This window comes from Ictalurus furcatus, chromosome 5 (assembly GCF_023375685.1).
Source record: "Ictalurus furcatus strain D&B chromosome 5, Billie_1.0, whole genome shotgun sequence".
Taxonomy (NCBI): Eukaryota; Metazoa; Chordata; class Actinopteri; order Siluriformes; family Ictaluridae; genus Ictalurus; species Ictalurus furcatus.
In genome coordinates, this window is record NC_071259.1 from 26,392,211 (window position 1) to 26,404,213 (window position 12,003).

Here is a 12,003-nt window from a genome sequence, read left to right on the forward strand (position 1 = left end):
TTTTTCTTGACACAGTCAACTGCATTTATTTAATAGTACCTTAGGCATGAACTCAGGAGGTTCTCATCAATTAAAGGCTTTGGAAAACATGCCCAGATGTAGCACCAATTGAATGCACATAGGCTGGAGGCTGTCTAGGTTATGATCTGGGAAGTATGCCAAAGCACTCTATATTCGAACCCGTAGTATTGCATGGATTGATTAGTGGTATGAATGTATTTGTCACAGTGCACAACATTATGATGGCCTGTGGTATAAACTGAGTGACAATATTGTAGCTTTGAATGAGATTTCCTGTTAGCTACCTTGCATGTTTGGGGATTTCCACGTAGTACATTATTCGTATTTTTTCCTTAAAACTACCGTAAAAGTCTGCTTCTCTATGAATGACTCTATTCACTTGGCCTATCAAAGCAGAACTAACCGATTGCGGTACCAGAAATTGCTGTTCTTTTCTTTAACACACCTCTCATCCATTTAAACCTCTCAACAAAGCATTTAGAGTATGCAAGAGGGTGGGTCTGAAGTTTTTGTTCAGGTTGTGTGCACTACTACAATTAAACTACAACTGCTCCAACTAGAATAAGAAAGGAAGTTTGGACAGGACCAAAGAGTATAGGTGGTATTCCAATAGCTGCTACAACACAAGCACAGCAGGTACTTCCTGCTCAGAAAAAGAAAGCATATACAATGTCAAGGTTTAAGAAGTCGAAGCTGTAAGTTAGACTTAATAGTCAACGTATAAGAACACAGGAACACGTAGTGAGTGTATAGCATATACATCACAAAGATTAAAAATGAAAAGGGTATATGATCTCTAATCCAGATAGAGTGAGTGACTGAGTGTGAGTGCAAGAGTGAGTACAAGCAGTGTGACAAGCCAAGAAATCACTGCAAAGATCTTGACAAAGCAATCATAGAGCACAAGACACACTATGCAACTCATATTTCAATTCTATATAGCCACAAAACACCTCTCAGCCAGCAATAGAAGCATATTCACATTAAATGCCTTTGATAAACCAGTATATGTGACTGCATAATTTTCTGATGCAGTAACGAAGCAGTGACGACTAAAAGGCACCAACAATCACAAATGGCTTCCTATTACACTATATACAGGAAGAAGAAGAAGAGGAAGACGCCTTTTTATCTGTCATGTACATTACAACACAGTGAAATTATTTTCTTCACATATCCCAGCTTGTTAGAACGTTGGGGTCAGAGCGCATAAGCGCCCCTAGAGCAGAAGTCCACAGGGTTAAAGGCATTGCTCAAGGGTTCAGCAGTGGCAGCTTGGTGGTGCTGGGGCTTTAACCCATGACATTCTGAGCAGTAACCCAGATTCTAAACCACTGAGCCACCACTTCCCTTATACATACAATATACATACATATTTGGCCTCCAAATTCCCAAGATCTCAATCCAATCGAGCATCTGTGGGAAGTGCTGGACAGACAGACACACAGACAGATAGACAGACAGACAGACAGATAGATAGATAGATAGATAGATAGATAGATAGATACTGTTTGCTCAATAGACGTGTGCCCACCAATATCACATTTTGGTGCATATCTTTTGAGATATGTATGTTGATTAACACAGGATTTTAAATATTTGAATCAGACATTTCTGCCCCAGAATACATTATGTACTATGATTTAAATTTAATTTGAATGCTGAAATTCATTCTGACCGCCCTATCATGGTTTGTGTTTAACCTAAGGCTAACAAGCAAAACTAAATTTGACATTGTATGTACAGATACAAAAAACAAACAAACAGGTACAGTAATTTATCCGACTATCATTTGGTTGTCTCAACCAGCTAGAATATGTCTATGAATAAAACTATGAGCAGAAAGTTATTAACATATGTGTGGCATCCTGGGAAAAGCCTGTGGATGAAAAAAAATCATGTGGTGAATCTTTGGCATTCTTTTATATATGTAGTTCTGAAAACTACAGGCTTTCCTGAATTGAAATACGTTTCTCTTTTGCATGTCAACCACAAGCAGAGACTTGGTGTTTTAAAAATCTGGTTTTCCCCAAAAGCAAAAGGGAGAAAATTGCATTTTAAAGATTCCATTCCCACACTGCAGGACCATCACAGACAATCTGACAGCCGGTATCTGATTTCAAACTTAAGTGATTAGGGTTATGTCTGTTATGCTATGGCACGTATCAGTGAAACACATTGATCAAGTGTGGCATCACAGAAAAAAACACATTTTAGACAACTTCAGGCAGATTGACGGTGTATATTGCTGCGTTTGTTAAACACACTCCTCGACCAACTTGATCTTTGCGTCAGGCAGTCAAGGCAAGGTTAGAAAATGAATTTAAAAAAAAACTTTCCACATCATTATTGTAAAACATATTTATGGTTTCATAAAGTTGATGTGTTAAAGTGTGTTATTTTATAGACGGAAAAACCTTATTTTGTTCAAAACCCAATTTTCCCCAGAGTTCAACCACAATGATATTACACATGTTTTCCCAGAATACCATACATATGTTCTGATTTATTTTGGGATCATGCTTCAAAGGCTCACATTTAGAAAAATCTGACTGTGGTTATATTGAGTGCTCTGTGTTGAAAGTCTGGTCAATGTATTATTCTAAATAAGCTGAAGTTTTTGCTACAGTCGATCTGAACACAGTTCCCCTCATGTGCTGCAGGTGCAGGCATATGAATCAGATGAGCTGGTTTATCATGGAGGGATGCGTGTATCATTCGGAATGCAGCTGATGGCTGCTTCAAGCCGCATCGAAACAGAGCTTCCTAACATCTCCTGGCCTTTCCTGCTTCTGCATGGAACTGCTGACAAGCTCTGCGATATCAGAGGATCCCATCTCATGTACAACCAAGCTAAGAGCACAGACAAGAAATTGAAGGTATGCAGTACATTTTAAATTTAAGGCAAACAAACCAACCTAAACACCAGTTCTGTCAAACAAATCAGTGTTAACAACATCAATGCCTTCCACTCACTAACTGATTCAGTATAGCAACTCAACGTTTCATTTATTAAGACTAAGAAAATGTTGAACAACATACCACCACACTTCTACACCGTAGTATGTACACATACTGTGGCTTGCATAAGTATTCACCACCCTTGACCTTTTCCACACTTTGTAGTGTTACGACCAGAAACTGAAACTGAATTATAGTCCACTTATTATAATCCTATGACTTTTAGTGGCTTAATGGTTAGCACGTTTGCTTCACGCCTCTGGGGTTGGGGATTTGTTTCTCGTCTCTGCCTTGTGCGCATGGAGCATGCATGTTCTCTCCATGCTTCAGGGGTTTCCTCCATGTACTCTGGCTTCCTCACACAGGCCAAAGACATAAATTGTAGGTTGATTGGCACTTCCAAATTGTCTATAGTGTGTGAATGGGAATGGGAATATGTGCATGATTGTGTGCTGCAATTGGCTGGCAACCTGTCCAGATTGTCCCTCTCCATGTGCCCAAAGTCTCCTGGGATGGACTCCAGGCTCCACATACCCCTGTGTAGAACTAATTTAGGGTTTTCACAGCAACAGGAGTGAATACTTATGTAATCACAACTTTTCAAGATTTTTATTTTTAAATCATTTTGCAAACTATATTCATTTTGGGGAGCACGTGGTTTAGTGGCTAGCATGTTTGCCTCACACCTCCAGGGTTGAGGGTTCGATTCCCGCCGTGTGCCCCGTGCCCCCTGGGATAGGCTCCAGGTTCCCGCGACCAAGTAAGGATAAGTGTACAGAAAATGGGTGGACGGATATTAATTTTTCCACCCACTTCAAAATGATAGATTATTTTATGTAGATTCATTGCATATAATGGCAGGTAAATCCATTTCAGTTTGTAACAACACAAAATGTGGACATGTTCAAAGAGGCTGAATACTTATGCATGTGTCTGAAAAGTCATACAAGCCATTAAAACATATTTTTGCAGTGTGTAATATTATAGTCACACCACAGATAGTACAGTGCATTCCTTTCATAAGCATACTCTGTTCATAAGCATGTGGATGTAATCTACATAGTTCTCCAGCCAGTCAGTCTGCTCTTCCCCTTGCTCGCATTTTTAAAATAACAGCATGAAGCACCCTCTATATGCTTGCTCAAAAAAGAACCCAACAATCTGTCACATTTGTTGTTTGGGTGTGTCTTTGTGCTTTTGTTTCTGAAAACTCTTTTAAGAAGCATCTTTTAAAGTCACAGAATCTGACACAAAGTAGGAGACCAGTTATCAAAACCACGGTGAGTCTTAGCATTGTCTCAGAAATAATTTGATCCGTTGCAAAGTTTAAAGTTAGGGTTAGACGTGTGGATAGCATCTGCACCTATATTAAACACTTCATTCATATGAAATAGAACAAAATTCAATCACATCACCGTCACTTGTTCAAATTTATATGGATGTATAAATATGAAGGGGTTAAGATGTTGGATTTTTGAACGGAAGGTTGAGAATTCAAATCCCAGCATTGCCAAGCTGCCACTGCCGGGCCCCTGAGCAAGGCCCTTAACTATCAACTGCTCAGTTGTATAAATGAGAAAATTGTAAGTCGTCTAGACAAGTTGTCTGCCAAATGCTATTGAATTGCACTTGTTAGTATTTAGTGTCTGTAATTGTCTATTGCTGTGACAAACAATTTCCCTTAGGGATCAATAAAGTACTCTAGCTATCGATCTATCTATGAGATCAGGATTGATCATGTGTGTGTGTGTGTGTGTGTGTGTGTGCATATCAGGTGTATGACGGAGCCTACCATGCCCTGCACCATGAGTTGCCTGAGACGGCGGAGTCTGTCCTCCAAGAAGTGATCACCTGGATTATTGAGCGTCTTCCCGCCCCCTCTGGGCCTTAACTGTCCATCTTCCCATTAACCACACCCCTTTGACTAGGCCCCACCACTCTGACTATTTTCACCTCTCTTCTCTCTGTTTACAACAACTCCTCCTCCTGGGGTGCATCCAAACACAATTATGTTCATTATTAACAATCTACGAGAGGTCAAGGGTCACCATTCTCTGACCTTTGGCAACAAGGTCAAAGCTTTTATGTTAAGTCTAGAGTGTCAGGCTTGTCTTTTTTTCTCACTTCACACTTTCTAGCACCATGGGGTGTGGCTCACATGCTATCATGTCAGTCACCAGGAGTCCCATAATGAACACAGCTGCCCCCAACACCCAGCCTTTTCTTTGTGTGTTGCCACGGTAACAAAGCAGTTGCCCTTTGTCATCCTTCATCTTTTCTTTGATGTTAGGTCCTCAGTCCTGGTTGAGCTGCTGCGCTGCAACTCTGATGCCCCCGCTGGACAACAGTGGCACTGCAGACTTCAATCATCCCAGTTACCAGGGCAACACCATAAAATACTAGCAGGGAAAAATAAATAAATTATAAAACAGGGTGTCATGGTAACCAAGTGAGAGAGGACAAGGGATAAAGAGTGATAGAGGAACGATGTTATCTGGATGTTCATTGAGAGGAATGAAGCAGTGAGAGGAAATCTAGCGCATGGTAGCTGCAGGGGTACACCCTTGAGCCCTGATCAGTCACAGAGATTAAACCCACACACAATGCTCATGCATACACACAAGCGGCAAACACACCACCACAGACAGAACGTTCAATTGGCTATTTATTTATGATATGACAATATGTCAGACTACTATCAGAGCCGTGTTTGCTCTTGACTGATTACTGTTTAAACGACTAAAGACTGTTCTATTGCCATGTATGGGGGGTTTGAGGTGGCGATGACTGTTCTCTAACATTATGTCAACAAGCTGAATGCTGAATGTCTATTGGCAGTTGATACCTCCTCACAGAACCAGAAAACGTTACATCCCTAATGTGTATTTTTGCTGATGTATAGCTTTGTATGTCAATCACAAATAATCAAATAATCTACACATTACTGCAATAGTTTTATGCTTTTAATGACCTAAATGTGAGTTGGCAATCAGACTGGAAAAACGAGATTTGTAGATAGAGAAAATGTTACTTTATCCACTATACTCAGTACTTTTGACATTCTCAGCAATTCTCCTGACAAAAAGGATTTTGGTTACAACTTCTAATATTTTAAAGGGCATTTATTGGTTTAATAAGGGACACTTTTTTTCTGTTAAGCTCATCATTTCTTCATTAACATTTATTTGAAGGTTTTTAAAGTTTGCTGGCCGTGTATTTCTTAGAAGTAACATGTTTTATGAGATAATGTATGTGGCCACATCTATAATATATTGTTAGTTGGTTTTTTTAAATATATATATTTGCACAATAATGTAAATACATTTGCATTTACACTATTTTCATAAGCACTGAAGTACTTGTATATCTTCTTTGTTCAAGAAGAAACTTTTCAACAAAATGAAGATCATACCAGGAGATATATTATAATATTGTTTAAAAAAAAAAAAAACTGTGGACAAAAATAGTTTAAATGTTCTGGTTCCTAAATAAGCTGTTGTAGCTTAATTTTCAGCTTATTGAAGATTGTTTAGGTGTGTACATATTATATTCGAGCAGGTAGAAAAATATTGCAGAAAGGATGTTTTTTTTTCTTAATGCAAAAAACCCCTAAAAATTGTCTTATATATATATATATATATATATATATATATATATATATATATATATATATATATATATATATATATAGTGTAACAATACTACAAATATCAAGTGTAACAATACCACAAATATCTATTTCTCACATGTCTATCCTTATAGAAAGAGACATACAGTACTGTGTGCTATCTCGATGCTTAATAATACTTTGAAATTCTAAAATCTATGAAAATCCTAGTTGTTTCTGTTAGCAGATCAGCTATCTTACCATGCTGTCTGAGCTGTGTTGCTTATGGCCTTTATAGCTGGGTGATTCTGGTCCCATTTTTGGCAAATAAGACTGGTGCTGATCTCATGCACATGTACGTCTAGTATATGCAAAATTGATCAGAGGGCTCTTAAAGTGATTTTTATCTTGCTCAATATAGAGCTCTAAGCTAAGACTCAGTGGTCAATAACAGAACGTTCTTCCCCGTGCACAGCCGCACACCGTGCAGGTTGTACATTAATCTGGTCTCAGGGAGCAAGTCTTTTAGTGCAGCTAATTTCACCCAGTTAGTAAAACATGGTAAAAAGTTCTGCTTTGACATCCAATAAAATAAATGCATTAATGATTCAAAGAGACTACAATAAGATTTCTATATAGAGAGATGCCTTTTCGTAGAAATATGAATGGTTAAAGCGATGATGCTTTAGAACTCTTGACTGTTTCTATAATGATTCACGGTTTGTGAACATGCGTGAGCAACATAGTAGCAAAAGGCACCCTAACAGACCCAGAATAAGAAACCATCTCATTACTATGAGCTGCCATGTCAGATTACATTACAACAGCCTTGACCTTGCATGACCTTTAATGACGATACACCATGTAAAATGCAGAGTACTCTCATTCTTGCCATCTGATAAAGACATTTTTGTGTTTGCAGTATCTCAGAAGCAATGCTCTCAATAGCTAGTCATCATTGGATTCGCTCTGTCACAGTAAAACCCATAAGCAGCATGGCTTTGAAATCACCATCCACCAGTGATCACCAGCTATCAGTGGTTTATGATTGGTCTTTTGAAATCCAGTTGTGCAGCACAGTTCTACTACAACTTCTAATGTAAACTCCAGACTTTGTGCGAGTCTGTGAAGTCAGGTGTGGGAATGTTTATAGACTACTGTTTGTATATGCATGTAAAAAAATAAACTTTTTAATTTCTACTAAAAATTGTAATATAATTCTGAGAACAATATTGTGATTGAATTGTTTCATTTTGACATCATGGCCAGTAGACAAATAAATGAAGACTGTTACACGACTGCAGTGTGTTAATCATTGTTCATGTGCACAGCATTTTTTTTGTTGCTACTTAACATTATGCAATTTCTTTTAACTTGTAGTTACTGCTCTATACAGTGTCAAGGCTTTCCTGCTCAATACACACCTGGGACAGCTCACAGAAATAGTTCATGCACTGGAGCAGGTGTGATGGGAGTTAGGAAACCTAGAAACTGTGCAGGTCTGTGGGTCCTGAGCGCTGGAGTTGAGAAACACTGGTCTAGTGTTCACCAAAACTTCAGAGAGTTTAATTCCAAAGCATACTTTACACCAGTTATGAAATGGCCTTCCAGTTATTGTTTGGTCGAAGTCTAGGTTGAAATCCTGTTTGGCTTTTGGTTAGGCAAAGGTGCCAACCCGAGGGGTTCATGGGCATAAAAAGTTCCTGGGATGTTTTACACAGTCACACTGGTTTGTTGATGGAGGAATGGAGGAAGCTTTATATTCCAGGGTTCCCTAATGCTTGTATTAACTACTTGCTGTGGCAGCACCGAGGCTTATTGGTTAGAATGTTTGCCTCGCACCTCCACGGTTGGGGGTTTGAATCCCACCTACACCCTGTGTGTGTGGAGTTTTTATGTTCTCCCTGTGCTTTGGGGGTTTCCTCCAGGTACTCCAGTTTCCTACCAAAGTCCAAATACATGCTCTGTAGGCTGACTGACATTTCCAAATTGTCCATAGTGTGTGAATGTGTGTCTGATTGTGCCCTGCAGTAGGTTGGCACCTTGTCCAGGGTGTCCCCAGTTTCCTGCGTTAGGCTCCAGGTTCCCTGCGACCCTGTGTAGGATAAACGGTACGAATGGATGAATGGAACTTCTGGCCGTCTCTCTTAGTTATCCTGTCTTAGCTAGACCTGCTGGAGTCCCTGCTTGCACTCTCTCACTGTGTACCTTTTTAAATCACTGTATAAGAGATAAAAATGTACTTATACTTCCTAATTTTTACATCGCTTTGGATAAAAAAACATCTGCTAAATGAATAAATGTAAATGTAATGTAATAATCGGTTCTCACTGTTGAGCTGTTCATGTACTCCTGCTGCCTGACGTGATGGCCGTGCCTAATTCTGACACACTTCCTTTGTGGCTCCTCTCACCCTCAGGACCTGTCCAGTTCATCCTGATGCTTTTTCTGCTTGGAACGTCTGCACTAATGACTAACATTCTGCTGCTATGGATGATCCTACATGAATACCCTAAAGCTGTCCACATCCCAAAAAAAATTTATGCCCAAGACTCATCCTTGCTTCTGTGGATAACCTCATTTGGATACTGTATACCCAACAAGTGCTGCTGTAATCATGAAGACTGTCCGGTCCTCATCCCAGGACTCTTATCCACTATAAATATATATTTGCTTTGTGACAATGTCTATTCTTAAAAGCATTACAAAATGATAACTGGGATGATGTTGGCTGGGAAACAGAGCCTGAAGAGCTGGGTCATTTGTTTGCAGTTTCTTATAATAAACAGTAGGTGGCGCCTTGGTACTGTACTTTTAATTTGTGTAACTCGTGAATGAATAGAAACCATCACAATTTCTACCACAATTACCATAAGGTACATAAGGTAGCCATTAAAACCATTACAATTACCATTATTGGCCCTTAATGCTATCCACTGGATATAACAAGCCACCAATAGAAGCCAACAAATTACCAGTAGAGACTCTCAGGGACCATTACAGTTTCCATTAAAACCAATGCAATTACCATTAATACTATTACAAAATCTATGAGGGTTTCTATTGTTTTTTTAGCATGGGGGCAGGGGAGGGGCTTATACAGCCAAGATACCTGCTGATATATAGGCGGGGGGGGGGGGGTGTTGGGGAAACCATTTCATTATGTTCTGTGAACATTCTTTTTTGTTTAGCAAATATTTAGCTTTTTTTGTTCTCAATACTTCCAGCAACCTAAAAAAAAAACATTCTCTCAACTGACATGTTTACCAAAGCTTGTTTTTGTATTTACTATTTTTGTAACTACAGACTAACCTTGGAATGTTCTCGTAACGTTCTTTCATAACAGGATGTTTACCAAATAGGTTAGCAAATTATTGCCAAAGTTTGCAAAAGGTTGCGTTTAAGCTGCATTATTTTTTGTATATAAACTAACATTCTGGGTTCAAATTCCCCATTTATGAAAGGTTCTAAGGTTCCTGAGTGGTTGAAATTTGATTTTAAAAAGTCACCAGATGTTTAGAGGAGCATTCTCTGAAACATTGCGGATTATTTTTAAAGTTTGGGGAACGTTAGAGGAACTTTCTTTGAACCATAATGCACAATGAAACTCGAATTTCTGTTAAGAAAATTTTCCTGTAAAACCAAACTGGAACTAAGCACTATTTTAGGAACCAAAAACAAATATTTCCAGAACATTCTGGGAACCACTGTTAGCTGGGTAAATAAATAAGTACCTACATGGTAGTGTTACATAAATAGACCAATAAGTGTAGAGGTAACTAATACCTAGTAAACTGGTTAACTCAGTGTGTAGTTTTTTTTTAATAGTCTAAGGAAGCTTACAGTTTTGTCCTTCCGTGTTATGGGAATTGTACTGTCCACATTTTGCTTCCAAGATGGCATGGAGTTAATGTATTTTCAGAGCCTTTGTGGGATTACTATTTCAAGGTACATTTATAATGGTTATGTGTGATTCCCATGTGTCCCTTGATTATACAACTGCTCCAGTTTTCTATGACTGGTGGCCTGCCCTAAATCTGTAATAGGCCTATCCTTCATCTGGATGTTCTCTTGTATGACTAGATTTAAATATACACCTCAATCAAACAAAACACTTGCTGCTAATTAGCACTGATCTTATTTGATTAACGCTGTTCAGTGACTATTCATTTTGATTCACTCAAAGCAACACTGGCATTTGTGAATGAATTATATAAAAATAAAACCCTTTGTGTCGTGCTGTTATAGGAAACTAACCAACAACAGGGTGGTGTGATGCTGCCTGACTGGAATCAGAGTTACTCTTACCAGCCTGAAGTTGACTAGTGTCCTATAACAGCACACCCTGAAGTGACACATTTGAACCATTTACACATTATTCAGATGGACAAAAGTATGTGGACACTTGACCATCACAACCAGATGTCCTTGTTGAACATCCGTTTTCAAAACCATGGCATTAATCTGGAGCTGGTCCCCCTTTTTTAATTGTTAACATAACCTCCACTCTTCTGGGAAGTCTTTCCACTAGATTTTGGAGTGTGGCTGAGGGGATTTCCATTCATCTACAAGAACATTAGTGAGGTTGGGCATTGAATTCAGGCAAGGAGGCCTGGTGTGTCCAATTCACCCCAAAGGTGTTCAGTAGTGGAAGTTCTTCCACACCAACATCTGTAAACAATCAGCACCAGTTTGGTAAAAACCCAAATATGGGTGTGATGGTCAGGTGTCCACAAACTTTTAGTTATATAATGTAGTTACATTTAGTGCTGTGGAACATACACAAGACATGTTAGTCCTTGTGATCACTTGTCATGGTACTGAGACACTGGAATGTGCGAACTACTCTTTCATGAAAAGTGAAAAACTTGCTGACCTTTACAATGCATTGACACTGGAGACTCCTTCCATAAATGTAAATAAACATCTCCTAACAGAAAGCTTCATCATATATAAATTATTGCACATCTTTATTAAATAACAACTTTTTTTCATCCGTTTAGTAGTAGGCTTAGTTTATGTGGAGCGTCCACCATAAAACACCTTCAGACCAATCAGATTCAAGAATTCAGTAGAATAGAATAGAATATTCAGGAATGTGATTATAATCCTGGTTTACATGGTTTAACAGCATCTTATTGTGTTGTAATATGAATAAATGCTTGGTTACAAAAAAAAATGCCCCATTACTGTAGATAAAATGCCCTTTAGGGTGCCTTTATGTGGGAGAAAACATAATGGAGTGCCGTCTAGGGTGCCCCAAGTGTGAGAAAACATGATGAAGTGCTCTGTTGGGTGCCTTTCCATTGAAGCCCCACTGCATGTAGAAGGTGCCCTTTTTATTTATTCACCCCTGCCCGTCAGACAGCCTGTATTCGCCCCTTGCCTATATGACCAATCAGGAGCAATTTGGG

General features: G+C 38.9%; 1 protein-coding gene across 3 annotated transcripts in view; it reads left to right on the forward strand.

Annotated features, from left to right (window-relative positions):
- The window catches only part of mgll (monoglyceride lipase), a 36,759-nt gene extending 31,142 nt beyond the window's left edge, over positions 1-5,617 (forward strand). For all 3 annotated transcript variants that reach the window (XM_053625452.1, XM_053625451.1, XM_053625453.1), the window contains 2 exons: positions 2,685-2,900; positions 4,757-5,617. In XM_053625452.1, the coding sequence (XP_053481427.1) occupies positions 2,685-2,900; positions 4,757-4,873 (333 nt within the window). In that variant the 3' untranslated portion in view covers positions 4,874-5,617. The remainder of the gene's footprint in view (positions 1-2,684; positions 2,901-4,756) is intronic.
- Positions 5,618-12,003: the final 6,386 nt, after the last annotated feature.